The following is a 22,981-nucleotide window of genomic DNA, read 5'->3' as shown; positions in this document are numbered from 1 at the left end:
CGACTTGAACTCGGTCTCAAGTAATGAGGACTTGACTCAGACTCAAATAATGAGGACACGACTTGGACTGGGACTCAAATAATGTCTACTCCACTCAGACGGGAACTCAAATAATGAGAACTCAACTTGGACTTGGACTCAAATAATTAGGACTCGACTCAGACTCGGTCTCAAATAATGAGGACTTGACTCGGACTCAAATAATGAGAACTCGACTCGTACTCGGTCTCAAATGAGTACTTGACTCGGACTCAAATAATGAGGACTCAACTCAGACTTCACTCCCAAATAATGAGGACTTGACTCGGACTCAAATATTGAGGACTTGACTCAGACTTCACTCCCAAATAATGAGGACTTGACTCGGACTCAAATAATGAGGACTCAACTCAGACTTCACTTGACTCAGATTTTTCTCTGGTGACTTGGACCCAACTCAGATTCGAACACAGAGGACTCGGGACTGGATTCGAGGTTTGGTGATTCCACTACAACACTGTCTTATGGCACTAAATAACTGAAATTAGTGTGGGCACAAAAATAGGGAATCAATTGGTTATGAAGGGACAAGATTAGAGGCCCAAAGCATTCTGGTGTTCACTCTCAGTCTGATCTGTATATTCTTATTCATTCTAATTGGCTTAGGTTGTGTGTAGGGAGGAGGCTTCAGTGGACAGGTTTCTGTTTCATCTGTGTATATGTGCAGGTAACAGTCCTATTTTAGCTCCATCCTGGATATAATGAGCTGCATGTTATCTTTTCTTACCCTTGAAACAGAGGAAGTGGCCAGCGATAGGAAGCAAAAATGCAGGATAGCTGTTGCCAGGCAGAGCAAGGCCATACAAAGCTGTAACAGGCTGAGATGTAGACACCAGGCTCTCTCTGTAGCTATCGACCTCACTTCTCTGAATAAGATGAAGAGGCCAGAGATGAGGAGGAGAACCTGCAGTGTGAAGAACTGGGATTAATCAATTATTGAAGCTGATTTGGAAGACGTTTAGAAGTGAACGTTTGTTACCATAAGTGCCGTTTGCAGGTCCAGACCAAGGTACGATAAAGGGATTAGGAACGGATGGATGAAGAGAGAAGGGGTGACTCGGTGTGTGTGAGCCCATTCCAGTTGTATTGACACACACACAAACAGAGAAGACTCTCTGTGGGAGAGTGTGAAGTCTATTGAAAGGCTTCTCAACCTGGGGTGAAAAAAAGAAAGAAAGATAGACAGATAGACTTCATTTCAACCCTCTGGTGTGAGTGAATAAACATGATGTCCATCTTGGATTTCAAGTCTCCATGTTGAAACAGATCCACTCACTGTTTTTTGGACCACTCTGGCATGTGCAGACCAGCTGCAGGATGTTGGGTTGTCACATTGTGATCTTCCAGGAAGTAACTTGCCAGAGGACTGAGGGTGTGTGTGTACTGCAGCTGTGGTAGTCCTACAAGATGCAGCGATGGGTATTGGTGCAGGTTTGGCACCAAGGTGTGGTTGATCCACTGCTCTGCGTCTGACCAGCTGCATGAAGAGAGAAAGCCAACAAATAAAACATTCACATGATGCAAAGCTTTGTGTGAGGGATGTGGAGGGAACACTATGAGCCTGACTGATGAAGTCTAAAATATTGCATCACAGTATGTGTAGTGGATAAGCAAGGTCATTCAAGGTCTCCTCCCTAGATGATTCAGTGTGTGGCTGTATTTGGTACGGTTGAGTGTTTTGACAGCAGGAAGCGAAGTGTTCTCTTTACTCTCTGAGTGAGGTGAGGTTAGGGACTCCCGAGGGTGCGGTGTGAAGTCGGTGTCTGACAGCAGAGAGCAGCAGCCTGCCCTGTCTTCTCTCTGCGCTGTCCTGGTAGTTCACCATCAACACCAGCAACAGAAACAACAGCTGGACAACACAGTGCTGCAGAGAGGATGCAGAGGATCATTCATTAGGGAACAAAGAACTGACAAAAGATCAAAAGAGGATAAGGGACACTGGAAAAAATTAATTAAGGTGCAATATTTAAATTTTATTCTGAGGTTAAAGTCAGAATTCCCAGATTACAGTAAGAATTCCAAGATGAAAGTCGGAATTCTGAGACTAAAGTCAGAATTCCTTAATTAAAGTCAGAATTCCAAGATTGAAGTAAGAATTCGGAAATTAAAGTCAGAATTCTTTAAAGTAAGAATTCCTAGACTAAAATCAGAATACCAAGATTAAAGTTAGAGTTAAAGTTCTCATATTAAAGTCAAAATTCCGAGATTAAAGGTGACATATCATGCAAAAATCGACTTTTTAATGGTTCTCTACCTGAAATATGTTTCCCTGGCATGTCTACAAACCCCCCGAAAATGAAAAGAATCCATTCTGCCCCTGTTCTGATTTCTCCACCTTTCTGTAAATGTGTGTGAAACCAGCCGTTTCAGTTTTCAGTGATTTTTTTACGTCACAACAATATCCGGTCTGTAACAGGAAGTCAGAGCTCGGAGCTTGTTCAGCCCATAGACTGTATAAAATACAACTCAACTCCTCCTCTGTTTTTCATTCCCTGCACGTGTGCTAACAAGGAGCTTAGGAGGGAGGCATGCTAGTTGTAGGTCGGTTTTACTCCCCACGTCTGCAGATTTGAAGATCTAGTGGATGATTTTTAGTTTTCATGGAAAAGTGCTAGCGATAGTTAGCATAGCCACATAGCTTCATGCTCGTAGCTGTGTACCAAGACACACGTCTACATACTGACAAATAAAACAACAAGAAACACTAAATCTGTGACCAATGGTTCAGAAAGGTCCTGCTACAGGCGCCTCTCCATCAGGATCAGATTCTGGATCAGATTCAGAGGGTTGAAGTAACGCGGGTCTGTGAGCAGCCGTGTATATTCAGCCAACATGTAAACATTAGATCAAGGTGCTGGACAGCTGAGGGCACATCCACTTCCTGAGGGGGCGTGGTCAGAGAGCTCATTCTCATTTAAAGGCACAGACACAGAAAACAGACTGTTCTGAGCAGGGCTGAAAAAGAGGGTTTTTCAGGCAGACCAAAATCTGATTTCAAAGTGTTTTTTTGAGCATAAACTTTAAAGACATGTTTTGGGGACCTCTTAGACCAATATATTTTGATGAAAAAGAGCGTGATATGTCACCTTTTAAATCAGAATTCTCTGATTAAAATCAAAATTCCGAAATTAAAGTCAGAATTCTGAGAGGAAGGTCACAAATCCGAGAGAAAAGTCAGAATTTTGAGATTAATGTGAGAATTAGGAGATTAAAGTAAGAATTCCCAGATTAAAGTCAAAACTCCAGGATTAAAGCCAGAATTCTGAGATTAAAATCAGAATTCTTACTTTTTCCTCATAATTCTGACTTTAATCTCAGAAAAAAGAATAAACCTTAATGTTTTTCTCCAGTTGCCCTCATCCTCTTCCGTATAACAGATTATACCACTGATCACGTTTGGGTTTGATTCTTACCCTCATCAGTGATTGCAGAGCTCTGACTCTGCGGGCTTCCTCTTTGGCCTGCAGGAGCCCATAGCCACACGGTGGTCGAACATTTCCACAATGCTCTCTGAACGGCCTCACCACAGTGGACTCCTGAGCCAGGTGGTCCTCCACCTCTGGGTCCACAGGCCTCCACAGGGCTGTGCTAATGAGGGCTTGCATGCACACCTGAGCAGGAGAGATGGAGATGAAAATCAAAGTGAAGATCCACCAGAGATCTGAGATAACTGAACGACATGTCTGAACTCACTTTGAGAGGTTCGAGAAGTAAGGCAGAGGTGAAAAAGGCAGACAGCACAGATACGAGCCACATGATGACCACTGTTCTGGACATGTAGCCGCCGTAGACTCCCACCACGGTTAGGCATGTTCCTAACAGCACAGCCACCACGGAGTAAATCACACACAGCGCCCAGTGGGGGAGCAGCCAGCCAGGTTTACTCCGGGCGACACCTAGAGTACAAAGAGAGGAGACAGATATCACAAACTCTGCACCTCTTATAGTTAGAGCTGGATCAGGCTTGGACCAGCTCTTAGTTATGCTGCTATAGGCTTAGACTGCCGAGGGAACTGGTGCTGCCACACTGGGATCCTATCTCACCCCCTTCCCCCCAACCCCCTCATTACTTACTTTAACTCTCCCTGTCCCATTAAAGTTACTAACCATAGACCTTTCTGGAGTCCCTGAGCTCCCTTGTCTCGTAGGTTCCTCTGAGCTGCCGTAGACGTCCTCCTGCTGTGGACGTTCCAGACTCCAGCTGATACGGACGTGCTGGACTCCAGCAGCTACAGCTACTACTACTCGTCTCATCACTATCACCGCTCCCTCTCTCTCTTATTCTCCTCTATCCCTCTTTCCAGATCCAACTCGGTCGAGGCAGATGGCTAACATGAGTCTGGTTCTGCTGGAGGTTTCTGCCTGTTAAAGGAAGTTTTTCCTCTCCATTGTGACTAGCTAAATACTGTGAGGTGCAATGCTCATGGTGGATTAAGGTGGGGTCAGACTGAGTCTTATCCTGTCTTGAAGTTGGGTCTCTGTTCATAATTTGACATAGAGTGGTCTAGACCTGCTCTGTTTGTAAAAGAGTCTTGAGATAACGTTTGTTGTGATTGGGCGCTATACAAATAAAGATTGATTGATTGATTGATTGTACACACCAGAGATGGAAATACTTATACAGAGTGTTTACATGGTGTTGTAATCCAGACTAGGGGTGCCTCTCATATATTTATAAAGATTGTAGTTCCATAAAGAGTCAGCTAGCCACAATGCAAACACAAGATAAAAGTTCAAATATCCTGTGATCAATACTGGAACCAGAAGTTTGGTACCTATTCGTGTGCTGGAGCAAGACCGTGAAGACTCTGTAGACGGGCTCGGCAGGAAGGTGCTGGCTACTGAGTCCACAGAGAGCACAGAGGGACTCTTATGGAGTCCTGCTCCATACAGGGAGGGGCAGGACAGTGGATCTGGATCTGGCTTGTGGATATCAGCAAAAAAGGACTTGTCCTCACTCTGCTGAGACCAGCTGCTGCTCTGGCTGCAAAACACAAGATCATAACATGAAGAGTATGTGTGGAGGCAACACTGACCTCATGATGGAGCATCTGTCAAAGAAACCCTACGTGTTGGAGAATGAGGAGGTGGTTCTCGGGGAGTCCCGGCCGCTGTCTGAGTTGCTGTTGGTTACGTGTGCTGGGTCCTCTGATGCTGCTGCGATGGACATCAGCAGATCTTCCTCTTGCATTGGGAAAAACAAACACCCTTCAGTAAAGACTTTGGCTGAGGACAGGAGACTTGATTGATGCTGTGGTTAATTTGAGTAGTTTCTCACCAGAGAGAGTTAAAAACGTTGTCAGATTGTGGCTGTAAGCTTGCACAAGGTTGCTGTTGAAGGCAGAGACCTTTGAGCCCAACGTGGTAGTTCCTTTTGAAAGGGCATATGTGCCAATGAGAGGGACTGAAGCAGTAGTGGGGTCAGTGGGCGAGGATGAAGACTGGCGAGGCTGCATCATGGCTTTCTTCCTCCTTATCTGCCGTGCAGGGCCGACCACAGACATTCCGCCTACGATGGGAGCTGGGGATGATTTGGTGAGACACGGGTCTACTGGTAGACTGAGTAAGCTGTCACAGGACTGCCATGTCTCTGTGCAGTCCTCTCGACACACTCTCCTGTCGGTCTGTGCTGCCAGTCCAGATGTAGCCCAGAAGTCCAGAATACTGGAGTCCAGCAGCTTGCTCTCCAGTAACTACAGACAGCAGATACAAAATGTATGAGCATGGAGGGAGAGAACTCCAGCTGAACCACATAGATTCATATATGTGTGTGTGTGTGTGTTTGTCTGTGTGTGTGTGTCTCACAGAGAAAGGACTGTCCCGCACGTGGCCTGACGAATCAGCAAAAGACAAGAAGGAAGGACCAGAGAGCTCTGATTGGCAGAGGTAGATCTCCCCAGAGGGACACACAGGAGAAGAGGGAGTGGACATGTCTTTGGACACCTTGGTTGAACAACATTAGAATCAGCCTTTAAATGGAAACACTGATGTTTTTACTGAATGGGTCACATCAAGAAGGGTTAAGCCTGGTTTATACTTCTGCATCGAATTGACTCAGTAGCCTACGTGCGTTGGTCTGCATAGCTCCTGTACTTACACAGAGGCCTACGCACTACGGATGGGCATTTCAAGCCAAAATACTATTTGATAATCATTGGCATCTATTTGATGATTAATCAAGGCAGGACGAGGTGCTGCTAGTAGCGTGCACTGATGGCGTCTGTCTCGACCTTTATGTCAGTGTTTCTGTGATGCAGCGTGGCGTGTGTGTTTACATGTTACAGACATGCTCAGTCTCTGGAAATATGTGTGTAGTAGGGGTGACCCCAAATAGTGGAATATTTGACGATTCGTTCTAACGAGCCTTAGTCGACTGCCAATCTCATAGTCGAATATTTGCATATGAAACGTGGATCATTCCATTCAAACCATGGGGGTGCTCAATGTTTAATTTTACATTATTTTCCTGTTTCCCGTAAAAATAGTGTCTCATATATCTTATATTGATATAAATATAGACTTATTTAATGTAATTCTGAGAACAGCTCTTGAAGTGTTAAATCTCCTTAAAGTGGTAATTAAATCTCCCCTGGTAATTAAAGGTGGACTCTCCCATTTAGCGGGACCTGTGGAGCAGACGTACCTCAGCTGGCCTTTAAATCTTTCTACGTTCATGGTAGCTCAAAATGTCAGGAAATAAAACTTCAGTTGATCCTAAAAAATAGTGATGAAGATGAGGAGCAGCTTCATGAAGAGGGCTGTGAGATCAAGGATTACCGGACCACACAAAAACTGTACGGGGCCAAAAGAACCAGGAGGGATACCCAAAGCTGTCCGAAGCCTCAAAAACAATCCACAGCATCCCATCCACCTCCACACCATCAGAGAGGATATTCTCAAAGACAGGATTTACAGTCAACAAAGCAAGGAGCGCACTTCTGCCCGTACACACGATGGTTTTCCTCACGTACAATTTGAAAAGACTCAAGCGGACAAAGACGCGATGAAAGACTGTTTTAAAAGGTTCTGTTAAGAGATTTAAAAACCCTTTAGCTGGTTCAGGTTTGATTTGAGTTTTCTCTCCTTCATCACCTCGTTGTTTTTGCAATATAGATTTAAAAAATCTAAGTTTTATACTTATAATATTCTGTTGTCCCTTTTACTTTAAGCCACAAGTCTCTTAATTGTAAATGGTTATGTGTAATATTGTCATGCGGTCACCATCATGCAGACTTTGGGTCAATAAGGAAAAACAACAAACATTCCACTATTCGTCGACTATGGGCAAAATCTGATGAATCAGATTCCACTAAGCAAATCCTTAGTCGGGCTCACTCCTTTTTTTTTTTTTTTTTTTTTTTTTTTTCTTTCTTTTCTCTTGTCTGCATATATATTTCTGGTTTGTGTCATGTTTGTCACAAACTGTCAAATATTAATGCAATTTATTCTTGCAGCAAAAGAAAAGAAAGAAAACCTTTTTCTTCTGTGCTTGTGACTGTGTGCATGCAACCATCACCATTTCTCTTAGAACTCTGGCCTATCTTTTATTGGCAGCTAATATCATGTTCTGTAAAAGAGGGCGTGCACACCTAGGTGGGCCAAAAAATAAAAAAATAAAAAAAATTGAGAAAGTGAAAGAAAGATTACATAAGGATATACAAAGGGACAGGGAGAGAGAAGGAGAGAGAGACCTAACACACTTAGATGGAGAGGGACCATCTCACCATGATGCCAAAAAAACTCTGTGTGGTGATACTAATGATTAAGCAACCCTTAGTGTCCACAATCATTACTGAAGCTTGGGTCGCAGAGGGTTGCCGCCGTGCTGTGTTCTATTTGTGTAACGAGACCACCACTGGTGCAGATGAAACCACTTGGGTCAGATCAGCCGAGCGGTACGGCCCGGCACCCGGGCCGCGAGAGCAGTCAGACCAAAGGACCCAACCCGCCGCGGGAGACCCAGGCCAGGGGATGAGCCAAGGACCCAGACCGGAAGCAAACAGGTACCGCCGGAGCACCCAGGGCGACCCCCAGGTCACCCAGTAGGAGGAAAAGGGGGCGAGGGGGGAGAGATCCCGCAGCCCCCCCAAGGGACACCCCCACAACACCGCCCCCAAAGCCCCCCAAGACGGAGCCAAAGGAGCCACCAGGGCCGAGGGGGCCCGGCACCAGGAGCAGACAGCCAGGCAGACGGGCCTGAGCTCACCAACCGGCGCGCCGGAGCGGGGGGAGGGCGGAGGCGGCAGGGCCAATCCCCCCCGCCCCCCCCAGACGGCCCGACCACTCCCCCCAGCCACGCCCCCCACCCACGCCCCGCGACTGATGGACCAGGCCGCCCCCGCATGGAGGGACACCCCAATGGCTGCCGTAGTAACACCCCCCCAGCTGCGCACCACCCCACCCCCCAAAGAGGACCGCGAGGGAACCCCGGGAAACCCGGCCCCGAGGGCAGCCGCAGACCAGGCCCCCACAGGGGAGGGGGCAGCAGGGGGACGGAGGGTGACAGGGACACCAGCCACCCACCCAGCCCCGATGGACCCCCAACGAGTAGGGCCGAGCCAAACACTAAGTGAGATTCAGAAACAGAGAAAAATGCAGCGACTGTCGCTAATGTTTTCTTCTTCTTTTGCTATTTAATGCAGTAAGCATTTTTCTTCTTCTGTTACTTAATGCGGTTAGCAAACAGCTTTAAGACACTCTACAGCCACCTTCTGGCGGGAATACTGTATTACAACCAGGCGCCGGTAAAAATGATGAAAAATTGTACTTTTAAAATGAGAAAATATTCAAAGTAACTCTTCAATTTTACTAAGTGAACAAATGTTAGGAAATCATTGCTCATCCCTACTACGCAATTAGCCGATTCGCACCTCCTCCAAAATGTAACTACTCGTTGAATTGACGCCGACTTCAAGCCCTGTGATTGGTCCTCTCGATGGCATTGTATTTCCTGAATTTACAACACTTCCTGAATCCCTGCACATCGACCGACGTGTATTTCATCTCCTACGATGTCTCCTCTCTATTCTTCCCTGTAATCATTGCTGGATGACTCTGTCACACATCACTTTCTTCTGGACAATGACCACCTGCTGTGCCTCCAGTGTTTCAATAGTTTTTTGTTTTTTTTATTAAGTGATGCTTAACGATACAAGACAGGTGAGAGACATGAAAATACCATACACAATACACAAAAAGTGAAAGACAAGACAACAAGTGAACATTACAGAAATTAGTGAGCATATGTGCGTGTGTGTGCGTGTGCGTGTATGTGTGTGTGTTCATTTGTGTGAGTCCGTATGTGTGTGTTTGTGGGCATTCGTCTCCTCATATGTACAACTGCATCAAAATAGGACAGTAGTTTGGAACAAGCTGGGCGGGAGAAGGCAGTGAAGGCAATTGGGGAGGGGAGAGGGGGGGGGGACATCCAAAACCAAATCATTAGAATAATAGATAAACACAATCAAATTAAAAATAAATAAATAAAATAAAATAAAATAAAAATAAACTGACTCTGTCACACATCACTTTCTACTGGACAATGACCACCTCCTGTGCCTCCAGTGTTTCAATAGTTATTTATTACTGCCTATTTATTTTAATTCAATTTTTTAGCTGAATTATTTATTCAATATATATTGCTACATTTGCACCCTGCACTACCTCGCTTATTCTGTTTTATCTGTCTATTTACTCATCGTCTATATTTAGTATAAACCACACAGTCAGCCCTGTTCTGGTCTGTCCTCATGTTGTTGTTTTGTTTCTTTCATTTAGTTGTTGTCGTCAGTATTATTGTTGTATCGTACCTGCCATGTGGGAAACGCAATTTCGTTCAGCTGTGTGCAAGTTATCCAGATGAATGACAAGAAAGTTTGAGTTGAGTTGAGTTGAGTATGATAAACAGCAACATGTATCAGCTGTAGATTAACAGAACACGCTCTGAATCTCTGTGGAAAAGGAAACAGAGACCATAGCGGGGCCGGAAGGAGGCGACCGGCTATCAGAGGGATCAGGGGGAGAATTGCTGCGTGACACGGACAAATCGACACAAGTATGTAGAGCTCACGTCTGAGTCAGCCCCTGCTGCGTAGGGTTAATGCAGAAGTATAAACCAGCCTTCACTCTCTGAGGTGATCATCAGTATAATGTTGGAGAAACAGCTCTATGCAGTGTACGTTACCTGACTGTTACACTGTCTGAACAGGAAACACAGACAGCTCTGGAGAGGAAACACCAGCACTGCAACACACAACCCCACAGCAACCGTCTCCATGTTGAGCAGGAGCTGAGCTGCAACTGGTCCACTGGAGGCAGAGGGAGAAAAGTCACGTTCATATGATCAACTCTGGAGAACTGTTTTACAACTTAGTCACACAAAGTCAGTACATTAAAACCCATCAAGTCTATCTCCAAGGAGACAGTCAAAATCAAGGACAGAAAACTCTTCATTTAAACATTGACAAGTTTCAAACTTTTACTGACGTGTCTTCTTTTTAAGTTTTAAATGGGCTTACCTCTCCATCATTGAACGAATCTATCAAAAACTAGCAGAAACTAGGAGACTGAGATGTACCGGGGCGTAAGACTGAATTAAGTCAGTCCTGGAACAAATGAGCAGCTCATATCAAGGAGTGAGAGAACTACTAAACCTTTAAAAACCTCAAACATTCATTAAACACAAACCAGTCATGTACTCATGAATAAATCTGTTTCCTCATTTGATGCCTGTTCCCCTCCTGTTTCTATAAAGTCACAGAAGTGTCCATCTTATATGTCAAATTGTTTGTAAGTCATTTTGTGTTGCATCCTGTGAATTCTCTTCTGATTTCCTGTCATTAAAAACTTGTTTTTGTTTGATCTACACTACCAGTTTAAAGTTTGGACACACCTCATTCAATGTTTTTTATTATTTTAATTATTTTCAACATTGTAGATTAATACTGAAGACATCAAAACTATGAAATAATCTGGTTTTGCCATAATCTGGATTACAACAGTAGTCAAATAGGGCTATCCATTGTGTACTAACCCTACCTCTGAACAACACAACTGATGGTCTCAAACACATTAAGAAGGCAAGTCATTCTACAAATGAACTCTTGACAAGGCTCATGTTCATTAGAAACCATTCCAGGAGACCACTTCATGAAGCAGACTGAGAGAATACCAAGAGTGTGCAAAGCTGTCATGAAGGAAAAAGGGGGCTACTTTACAGAATCTAAAATATAAAACAGATTCTGCTTTGTTTAACACTTTTTGGTTCATTCAATAATTCCATATACACTACCGTTCAAAAGTTTGGGGTCACTTAGAAATGTCCTTATTTTTGAAAGAAAAGCACTGTTTTTTTCAATGAAGATAACATTAAATGAATCAGAAATACACTCTATACATTGTTAATGTGGTAAATGACTATTCTAGCTGCAAACGTCTGGTTTTTAATGGAATATCTACATAGGTGTATAGAGGCTCATTTCCAACAACCATCACTCCAGTGTTCTAATGGTACATTGTGTTTGCTAATCGCGTTAGAAAGCTAATGGATGATTAGAAACATCTTGAAAACCCTTGTGCAGTTACGTTAGCACAGCTGAAAAGAGTTTTGCTGGTTAGAGAAGCTGTAAAACTGGCCTTTCTTTGAGCTAGTTGAGTATCTGGAGCATCACATTTGTGGGTTCCATTATACTCTCAGAATGGCCAGAAAAAGAGAACTTTCATATGAAACTCCACAGTCTATTCTTGTTCTTAGAAATGAAGGCTATTCCATGCGAGAAATTGCAAAGAAACTGAACATTTCCTACAACGATGTGTACTACTCCCTTCAGAGAACAGCACAAACAGGCTCTAACCAGAGTAGAAAGAGAAGTGGGAGGCCCCGGTGCACAACTGAACAAGAAGACAAGTACAGTAGAGTCTCTAGTTTGAGAAATAGACGCCTCACAGGTCCTGAACTGGCAGCTTCATTAAATGGTACCCGCAAAACACCAGTGTCAACGTCTACAGTGAAGAGGAGACTCCGGGATGCTGGCCTTCTAGGCAGAGTGGCAAAGAAAAAGCCATATCTGAGACCGACCAATAAAAGGAAAAGATTAATATGGGCAAAAGAACACAGACATTGGACAGAGGAAGATTGGAAAAAAGTGTTATGGACAGACAAATCAAAGTTTGAGGTGTTTGGATCACACAGAAGAAGATTAGTGAGATGCAGAACAAGTGGAAAGATGCTGGAAGAGTGCCTGACGCCATCTGTTAAGCATGGTGGAGGTCATGTGATGGTCTGGGGCTGCTTTGGTGCTGGTAAAGTGGGAGATTTGTAAAAAATAAAAGGGATTTTGAATAATGACGGCTATCACTCAATTTTGCAACGCCATGCCATACCCTGTGGACAGTGCTTGATTGGAGCCAATTTCCTCCTACAACAGGACAATGACCCAAAGCACACTTCCAGATTATGCAAGAACTATTTAGGGAAGAAGCAGGCAGCTGGTATTCTGTCTGTAATGGAGTGGACAGCTCAGTCACCAGATCTCAACCCCATTGAGCTGTTGTGGGAGCAGCTTGACCGTATGGTACGCAAGAAGTGTCCATCAAGCCAATCCAACTTGTGGGAGGTGCTTCAGGAAGCGTGGGGGGAAATGTCTTCAGATTCCCTCAACAAATTAACAGCTAGAATGCCAAAGGTCTGCAATGATGTAATTGCTGCAAAGGGAGCATTCTTTGATGAAAGCAAAGTTTGAAGGACAAAATTATTATTTTAACTAAAAATCATTATTTCTAACATTCTCAATGTCTTGACTATATTTTCTATTCATTTTGTAACTCATTTGATCAATAAAGTGTGAGTTTTCATGGAAAACACAAAATTGTCTGGGTGACCCCAAACTTTTGAACGGTAGTGTATGTTCTTTCATAGTTTTGATGTCTTTGGTATTAATCTACAGTGTTTACAATAGTTAAAATAAATACAAACCCTTGAATGAGAAGGTGTTTCCAAACTTTTGACTGGTAGTGGAAGTACCTGCATCAGGACTGCGGATGACATTTAGCTGTTGTGCTTATTCCTGCATGTTTACATTGAGGCATACTGCTGAAATGTTGATTAATGTGCATTGTCCTAATCAATTAAACTTAAATTGAATAAAAATATTTAAAAAAGAAGCTAATGTCTATAGAAGAGGATTAGGGCAACTGGAAAAAAAATTGAGGTGCAATAATTTATCTATTTATTCTGAGATTATGAATAATATCTGTTTCTCAGAATTCTGACTTTAATCTCAGAATAAAATTAAAAAATATTGCTCCTTAATTTGTTTTATATTGTTTTCCAGTGGCCCCTCTTCCATAACGGTTCCATTTTTAAAGTTACAAATGTATTGTCATGCATAAACTGATCAGAAAAAGTCACTTAATTAAGACAAATATACCTCAGGTGTTATGTTGAAATATGTTCTACTTATTACACAATAAACAAATACTGAACATTATTGATTAAATTATCATAGAAAGAAAAAAAAAAGTTCCTTTGTTAAATATGAAAAACCGTGACAGGTTCAGACATTCACTGTTTCCTCAGATGTGAATTTTATCATAGAGTTTCTATTGAGATCCAATCATCCCTACCTGTGTGCCTCCGTACCAACAGCCCCGTACCACAGAGCACCCAGTGCCAAGTAGAGGTGCAGCGTGAGGGCACTGCATGTGATCCTCTGACACCTGGTGAAGCGGCTGTGTGCAGGGCGCTCCCACAGGGACAGCCACAGGTGGTGCTCAACCATACCAAACACCAGCTGGGAGCCCAAGACCCGCCCAAACTGGTAAAGCTCCTCTGGACCTGGAGGGATTGAAATCAAAAGGCTGACAGAGCACATCAAGTCTACCTGACTTCAGTGGATGTGTGTTTGCTTGTATTGATTTTTATGACGGATCAAACAGTAGCAATAAAGAAAGCCAGATTAATCATAGAATCAAGGACTTCTGTTTCTTGCCTTCCTATCGTGAAAAGTCTTGTTCTACTCAAACATTAAACAGCATCACAGCAGGAGATGTTAAATCTGTGTTAATATTCAAAATCATATGCAGGAGCTTACAGGAGGTGAGGACTTCCCTCTCCACACTGCTGCTCTTCTGATTCTCAACAGAGAGCCAGTCCTCCAGCATGAAGAAGAACATGTGGTCTGTCTGAGGGTCCCAGACCACCACATGTTGGACATACCAGGAGGGGTCCAGCCCTGAATGAACACATATACAGTTACATAGTTATTCACCTGCAGCACCAAGTCTGAAGGTCTGATCTCTAGTTCAGTGGTGTTGATGGAAAACTTTAGATATAAGATATAACTTATCTTATAAGCAAAATTAATCAATAAGTATATGGGGCGCCATTAGTAAAGTTGTGCACACTTAAAAAAACAGCAACATTTTTCAACATTAAGCTCCAAAACGTCATAAAAATGTAGTGTGAATTTTTAAAAGTCACTTTTTTTTTAGCACATTTAGAGCAATATTAGTGACCTTCTTCACATTATTTTTGATATAACAATTATATTGAAGTTAAAATCCCTGTTAAATCTAAATGCTAAATATAAATTTAAATATGAATCTTAAATGTTAAATGTAACTCTTTTGATCCTTAATATTTAGCTAATATGCAAATCCACACTGCTGCTGCTTTTATTTTGGTAATTCCACCAGGCGGCAGTGTGAATTTGCATATTAGCTAAATATTTATAATTGCAGAGCAACATTTAACACTTAGATTTTACATTTAACATTTAGATTTAGATTTTTACTATATTGATTTAACATTCATATTTAATATACAGATTTAACATTTATATTTAACATTTTACATTTAGCATTTAGCATTTAACGTTTAGATTTAACAATCAAAATTTTTTATTTTTTTTTAATTTTGTTTTTGCAAAATTATTCCAGTACAACCGATACAGTGTAATAGTTAACAGTCTTTTTCTGTTTTTAAACACACACACACAACTGCCCTCCCACCACCCCACTCCCTTAAGCCCCAGCTCAAGTTAAGATAAAAATCAAAATTTTGATTTAACATTTAAATTTCTATTTTTACTATATAGATTTAACATTCATGTTTATATAATATATAGATTTAACATTTATATATAAAATTTTACATTTAGATTTAACAATCAAAATTTTGATTTAACATTTAACTTTTTGATTTATATTTTTACTATATAGATTTAACATTCATGTTTATATAATATATAGATTTAACATTTATATATAACATTTTACATTTAGATTTAACAATCAAATTTCTGATTTAACATTTAACTTTTTGATTTATATTTTTACTATATAGATTTAACATTCATGTTTATATAATATATAGATTTAACATTTATATATAACATTTTACATTTAGATGTAACAATCAAAATTTTGATTTAACATTTAACATTTTGATTTATATTTTTACTATATAGATTTAACATTCATGTTTATATTATATATAGATTTAACATTTATATATAACATTTTACATTTAGATTTAATAATCGAAATTCAGATTTAACATTTTGACATTTCAATTTATATTTTTACTATAAAGGTTTAACATTTCTAATTATTATATAGAGTTAATATATATATTTAACATTTATATTTGGCATTTAACCTTTAGATTTAACAGTTAACATTGAGTTTTTTATTTAGAATTTACTGTATATTTATATTTAGCATTTGGGTTTAACAGGGATTTTAACTGAACTCTATTTGTCACAATCAAATTAAATGTGAAGATCACAAATGTTCCTCTAAATGTGATAGAAAAAAAGTGACTTTTAGAAATTCACTCTATATTTTTAAGACATTTCAGAGCCAATTGTGGAGAATTGTTGCTGTTATTTTCAGTGTGCACAACTTTACAAACAGCACCCAATGTAAGTATACAGAAAATGAGAATATTTTTCCTGGTGTCAATACAACCAGAAGCATATTAAATGACTTATTTCAATATAACCTGAATCCACTACCTGTGTTATCGTGCCAAATACGTATTTTCCAGATTTCCCTGAGGTTCTCGTCTGTTTCTAGGTGAAACTGGTCCAGGCTGCCTCGTTGAAAAGCTCCCTCTCTCTGCAGGTGACGAGAGCCGCTCTTTGTTACACCGTACAGGCAGATGCCGACATGTGCTGTGGTGCCTGGTGGGTCATTAGAGGTCATAAAATCAAACACTCAAACTCAATATTTCAATTCTTAACATCATTTTGACTTGTCCTTGGCTGACCTGCTCCTCGCCGCCTGCCAGTCTTCACCAGCACCCTGTAGTGGTACAGCCCTGGTTGGCTACACAGCGGGACTTGGCTCAGCCTCAAGCTGTCAAAGTGGTCTAGTTTGTAGGCAATGAGCCCCATCAGTATGTGGATCAGAACCAGGACAGCACACACAATGCCCACCACCACGTTACGTATGGGACCATCTGACTGCAAGAACAGGAAGAGCTTGTTGAGGATCATTATGATTTATCATCTGAGGACTACCCTCTATGTTAGATTTGAAATATTCAGGGGTATCAATGAAGTGTGTGTGCACTGTGTTTCACATACTGGTGGTAGCAGAACAACAGCCCTGGGATAGACAAACATACTGGCCCCAAACAGGGTGAGGTGCTTGGTGAGACAGTGTGCTGCATGGAGTGTGCTGCCATCCAGTGGCTGTAAACCCTCACTGCTCCAGCGCCTCTCATGAACACTGTAGTATCGGCACAGTGAGCTGAACACACACACCGACACATGGACGGTGCAGTTGTTGACCAGAGACGAGGTCAGGCTTACAGAGAGAGCCTCGTCAGTCCTATTCAAACTGTAAAAAAGACTCTTTGTTATTCAGCAGAACCAGCAGTCATTCAGAACAGAGGTGTACAGAGAAGAGCAGGGTCTTACTGCGGGGAGAGAAAGATGGCTTCTTCCTTCCAAGTGGTTGAAGCAGAGAAAGTGAGAGCCCACTCTCGTGATAGAGAGCGATAAGATTCATTAGTCCCTGGCGCTGCAAAGCTCACTTCGATCTTGACATGTCCCAGGTTCATAACACCGGGTCCTATGCAATGAGATAACATCCTTTTATAAGATAAGATAAGATAGTCCTTTACTCGTCCCACAACAGGGAAATTCAAGTGTCACAGTAACAAAGTAGACAGTGCAAAAAATATATATAAAGCAAACAAGAGCCTATAAAATATCAATTATAAAAAAAAGTTAATAGCAGTAAAAATTAAAATTAAAGAGGTTTTTATATATATATATATATTTTAATGATACAATACAATATATGATTGATTGATTGATGGGCGTTAGCTTACAAGCTAGCAGGCTATCCATGAATAGCCTATAAAAAAACACGTGAGTTCCATAACAAAAACAAGAACCATCTGGTCTGTTTATGGTATATAATGGCGTGATTCAGCAGCTAGGTATAGACTTGGTTATTGTGTCAGACAACACACTAACTCTGAATCTTTGGATCATCAGGTCAGAGCTATATAAAGACTGTAGACTGTATAATCACAGACACACACGGGTTATTATAGACATATAGAGCAAGTCCATAAATGTACTGTACCTGCGTCATGGCTGAAGTTGAAGGAAATATATAATCCTGCATCTTGACCCAGTCCATCCACAGCTCGGACCGTGAAGTTCAGCTCTCCTTGAGCAGGGAGTGGTGTGATCACACATGTTTCATTTCCACTCTCACCCACCCTCCAATCTCCATCCAGGTCATTAGGACCCACAGGGGGCTGCTTGTTAGGCAAGATTATCCGTATGGCATGTTCAGGGTCCAGACCCTGGATGGGTATTGGTCGGCCCTGAGGTGTGGTGAGCTCCATGGCGACCAGACTGGTAGAAATTGGAGGGTCTGCTGAAGCCAGAATAGAGTTAGGTCCTGTATCTGCATCCATGCCAAAGAGAACCTGCACCACCTCAGGTTCCTGCCTCTTCAGGTAAGTCGTGAAGGAGTCAGGGATGTGAAACTGACAGGAAGGAGTCCTTGTTGACGGCTGAGGGGGAAGGATCTGGTTCTGGTTGGAGTGATGAGTGCACAGGAGGTCAGAAGGGTCTCCAAGGAAGCCCACAGCGTTGAGATAAGGGCTTGAGAGTGACAGCGGTGCCTCGCCATGAACACGTGCATTCATCAGAGAGCGCATCAGGGCTCTGGTGTGACCCAGCACAGACAGGAAGGTTGATGAGGCTGGCTGCAGAGGGCTGGAGAGGGTTTGTTGTGAACTGAAGGACGCAGCAGTGAGTGTATTACCTGAAAACATAGACAACTAATTAATATCCTTTCTGTTCATGTGAGTAAATAGCTGTTTCACGCAGAAGATGGAGGTTTAAAATCACCTATAATATTAAGGATGTTTCTTCCTCTGTCCACAGCTGACTGAGCTCCAGGACTGGTCTGCTCCTCCATGACCTGGATCATGTTTTGCACTGCTTTCAGGACTTTCTCCTGACTGCTATGAGAAACCATCTCTCTCTGAATAGCCTTGAAAAGACACAGAAATTAAGACTCTCTATATAATTGAAAGAATTAACACCTGACCAGTGCATAGCTTGAAACTGAAATCAATGTTGAGTAATGGAAGGTGATGCCTTTACATGTCTGTGTGGATATTTGTACAATAGCTGGGAAGTGCAATGCAAATTAACAAATGATTAAATACTTTTACAAAGTTGAAGACAAATTTTATAAAACAAAATTACATCAAACACTTTTTTTTACAAGAACAAAAAAATTGTACATTTAAGAAAACAAATTTACAAAATCAGAAACCCTTTTAAAGAGACAGAACAAATTTACAAACGACAGATTCCATCTGAAAAGGGAATGTACCACGGATTTTCAAAATGAAAGACGTCTGTAATATGAAAATGTGCATCAGCCAGGGAATTAATATATATCTGACATTAACAACCCTGTTTCCACTAAAATATTTTGATTCAGACTGATAAGAGAACACCTCAAAATGTGTTCCTGCTAATCACAGCTATATCTGATTTGGAATTTAAAAATAAAAGATTAGTGATTTAGCATAGGACAATGATTTTGGATGAACTATTAGTCTGAATTGAAATGACTGAGTGAAAACTGTGATTTCGTTCATAATCTCAGATTGAAAATATCAAGAATTATCACTATTTTTTTCAAATTTCAAATGGCTGATATTTTAAATTGACTCATCAAATCAAGCTGTGATTGGCTGGATTACATTATGAGGTTGTCCACTATTAGTGTGAACTACAATGAGTCAGTGGAAACTTAGATTTATTCATAATCTCTGGTTGAAAATATCCAGAATTATCGCTATTCAAATTACGTTTGGCTTTTATTTTGAAGGGACACATCAGAAGGACCTGTGATTGGCAGGAAGGTCTGTTTCTATCCGCCAAAACAAACCGCTCACTCAATCACTTCCGGATCACTTCCTGTATTTGGTACGTTCCTCTTCTGATAGAATCTGCAGTTTGCAAACTTTGTTTCTGGTAAATTATTGAGTCTCTTTAACAGTGTTTCTGATTTTGTAAATTTGTTTTGTTCTTGGTAAAAGTGTTTAATGTCATTTTGTTTTATACAATATAATATTTTCCAAAATGTAAATTTGTCTCCAACTTTGTAAAAGTGTTTCATCCTTTGTAAATTTGCATTGCACTTCCCAGCCTTTGTACAAATAGCCACACATACATGAAAAAGCCTTACTTTACACGATAACAAAATCAGAAACACTTTTAAAGACATGGAACATTTTTACTAGACACAAATTTAAAAACTGCAGATTCTACCAGAAAAGGAATGGACCAAATACAGGAAGTGGTCTGGAAGTGATCGAATGAGCTTTGTTTTGTTCTCTGACCACTTTTAAGTCCAGACTAAAAATGTTCCTCTTTCATGCTGCTTACACTGTTCAATAATGAATGCAAACCCATTTTTAAACCTTAGTTTTTATTTCTGTAACTACAAACTTTTAGTTTCCCTTAACAAACTGAGTTTTAACTAAGTTTTATAACTAAATTTACTTTATTTCTTACTTTATGTTTTCATGCTTATGTTTGTTTTATGTCATACTTTAAATTTGGTACTTTCTGACAAGGTATGGCGTTATGGAATGAGCCTGATATTGGATTTACAATTAAATGTTGGGCATACAGACACCCTGCGGGGGTGTCAAGAGGTCTGAGCCAGCTTCGGGCTGCAACTCGACACAGAAAGGACTCAATGTGTGAGTCTTAATCCTTGGGAAGAAGTTCTGAGATGAATCAAATAATTAAAGGTTTCATTTCGGTTAAGACAAGACCAGTTGTGATTCTATGTCCGGCGGGACAGTAAGACTCTGCAGTGAAGGGGGCTGATTATTTAGAATAATCCCTCCTAATATAAATAAATAACAAGACCAAACAGTGTTTACTATGTACGTTAAGTTACATAAGGACAAAGAGAGAGAGAGTAGATCAAACATTACTGGCCACATATAAATTTTAATGTTTGAAGTATTTGCAGTATGTTTCTGTTGATTGTTACTGTTCTGGTTTTTGTTTTTAACTCTGATAAGCACTTAGAATTGCTCTATGTATGCATGGTGCTTTTTAAAGGTGACATATCATGCTTTTTTCATCAATATATATTGGTCTAAGAGGTCCCCAAAACGTGTCTTTAAAGTTTATGCTCAAAAAAACACTTTGAAATCAGATTTTGGTCTGCCTGAAAAACCCTCTTCTTCAGTCCTCCTCAGAACACTCTGTTTTCCCTCTGACCACGCCCCCTCAGGAAGTGGATGTGCCTCGGCTCTCCAGCACGTTGATCTAATGTTTACATGTTGGCTGAATATACACGGCTGCTCAGAGATCACGTTACTTCAACCCTCTGAATCTGATCCAGAATCTGATCCTGACGGAGAGGCGCCTGTAGCAGGACCTTTCTGAAGGATTGGTCACAGATTTAGTGTTTCTTGTTGTTTTATTTATCAGTATGTAGACGTGTGTCTTGGTACACAGCTACGAACGTGTAGCTATGTGGCTATGCTAACTAGCGCTAGCACATATCCATGATAAATAAAAATCATCCACTAGATCTTCAAATCTGCAGACGTGGGGAGTAAAACTGACCTCTGCCAGAAAGGCAGCGGGACCTTTTCTGAAGGATTGGTCACAGATTTAGTGTTTCTTGTTGTTTCATTTGTCAGTATGTCGACGTGCTACAGCTACAGCTACAGCTACAGCTATGAACATATAGCTATGTGGCTATGCTAATTAGCGCTAGCACTTATCCATGACAAATAAAAATCATCCACTAGATCTTCAAATCTGCAGACGTGGGGAGTAAAACCGACCTTTGTGTTTATTAAGACAGCCTACAACTAGCATGCCTCCCTCCTAAGCTCCTTGTTAGCACACATTTGTGCAGGTAATGAAAAACAGAGGGGGGATTCAGTATTATTTTATACAGTCTATGGGCTGAACAAGCTCCGAGCTCTGACTCCGTGACAGACCGGATATTGTTGTTACGTAACAAAAACACTGAAGTCTGAAACGGCTCGTTTCACACACATTTACAGAAAGGTGGAGAAATCAGAACAGGGGCAGAATGGATTTTTTTCATTCTCGGGGGGTTTGTAGACATGCCAGGGACACATATTTCAGGTAGAGAACCATTAAAAAGTCAATTTTGCAAGATATGTCACCTTTAAGTAAACTTGCCTTGCCTTAGGTTTTGGTGGAGAGAAACAGACTCTCCAATCAAAGGTCATTTTGATGTGTCCTTTCAAAAATAAAAGCCAAGGAAAATTTGAAAAAATTGTGATACATCTTGATATTTTCAATCAGAGATTATGAACAAATCTCAGTTTCCCCTTGTTTGTTGTTATCATCTGTCTCATGCACATGCATATGGGACGCTGCTATTCACTAGCTCCTTGGCTAATCTTACAAGAACGACATCTTCACATGTAATTCTCTAAAGTGGAGACACTTTCCTCTTTAGTCTCCTCAAAGCTGGAACATGGACAAAACTCCGTCATCTACAGATGGACCACAGCTATGAAAGGTCTCTGTTATGTTGTGTTAGCTTAGCATTAGCTAGACCTCTTTGTGATAGTTATCGCACTGTGGTGTTCTATAACTTAGACCTTTCTTTGGATGCCGATTAACATTCATAGAATGGAAAAGGAATGTACCAAATACAGGAAGTGGTCCGGAAGTGATCGAGTGAGCGGTTTGTTTTGGTGAAGAGAAACGGACTCTCCAATCACAGGTCATTCTGATGTGTCCTTTCAAAAATAAAAGCCAAGGAAAATTTGAAAAAATAGAGATAATTCTTGATGTTTTCAGTCAGAGATTATGAACAAATCTCACTTTCCACCGAGTCACTTTAATTCAGAATGATAGTGAACAGCCTCATAATGTAATCCAGCTAATCACAGCTTGATCTGATTTGTAATTTTTAAAAAGTCAGCCGTTTGAAATTTGAAAAAATGTGATAATTCTTGATATTTTCAATCAGAGATTATGAACAAAATCACAATTTTCCTTCAGACTAATAGTGGAACACTATTCAGTGGAAACTTGTTTAAAATCTCACTTAGATTTTATACAAAATCATTGTAATATGATAAACTTCCAATGGTTTTTTATTTGAAATTCCAAATCAGATATAGCTTTGATTGGCAGGAACACATTTTGAGGTGTTCTCTTATCAGTCTGAATCTAAATATTTCAGTGGAAACAGGTTTGTTAATGTCAAATACATATTAATTCCCTAACTGTTGCACATTTTCATTTTACAGACATCTTTTATCTTGAAAATCTGTCATATTTTAATTTATTTCTGGTAAAAATGTTTCTGATACTGTTGATTTGTGTTGGTCTTGGTAAAAAGTATTTAATGTCATTTTGTTTTATAAAGGGGAGAC

The 22,981-nt window shown here is 40.8% G+C and overlaps 1 protein-coding gene across 1 annotated transcript in view; it reads right to left on the bottom strand.

The window, feature by feature from the left end:
- pkd1b (polycystic kidney disease 1b) overlaps positions 1-22,981 on the bottom strand; it is a 49,428-nt gene that overhangs the window by 5,794 nt on the left and 20,653 nt on the right. Inside the window, exons 18-37 of the mRNA XM_034707325.1 lie at positions 18,420-18,564; positions 17,641-18,333; positions 16,965-17,118; positions 16,629-16,794; positions 16,310-16,505; positions 16,056-16,223; positions 14,130-14,270; positions 13,663-13,873; positions 10,223-10,346; positions 5,845-5,982; positions 5,318-5,732; positions 5,109-5,223; positions 4,815-5,023; positions 3,733-3,935; positions 3,453-3,650; positions 1,749-1,903; positions 1,316-1,516; positions 1,019-1,193; positions 767-943; positions 60-61 (exon numbers count right to left, since the gene is read on the bottom strand). Coding sequence (XP_034563216.1) covers positions 60-61; positions 767-943; positions 1,019-1,193; positions 1,316-1,516; positions 1,749-1,903; positions 3,453-3,650; positions 3,733-3,935; positions 4,815-5,023; positions 5,109-5,223; positions 5,318-5,732; positions 5,845-5,982; positions 10,223-10,346; positions 13,663-13,873; positions 14,130-14,270; positions 16,056-16,223; positions 16,310-16,505; positions 16,629-16,794; positions 16,965-17,118; positions 17,641-18,333; positions 18,420-18,564 — 3,986 coding nt within the window. The remainder of the gene's footprint in view (positions 1-59; positions 62-766; positions 944-1,018; positions 1,194-1,315; positions 1,517-1,748; positions 1,904-3,452; positions 3,651-3,732; positions 3,936-4,814; positions 5,024-5,108; positions 5,224-5,317; positions 5,733-5,844; positions 5,983-10,222; positions 10,347-13,662; positions 13,874-14,129; positions 14,271-16,055; positions 16,224-16,309; positions 16,506-16,628; positions 16,795-16,964; positions 17,119-17,640; positions 18,334-18,419; positions 18,565-22,981) is intronic.

The sequence above is a fragment of the Notolabrus celidotus genome, chromosome 18 (assembly GCF_009762535.1).
Source record: "Notolabrus celidotus isolate fNotCel1 chromosome 18, fNotCel1.pri, whole genome shotgun sequence".
NCBI lineage: Eukaryota > Metazoa > Chordata > Actinopteri > Labriformes > Labridae > Notolabrus > Notolabrus celidotus.
Note: the sequence above shows the minus strand (reverse complement) of the source record. Positions and strands in the feature narration are given on the sequence as shown.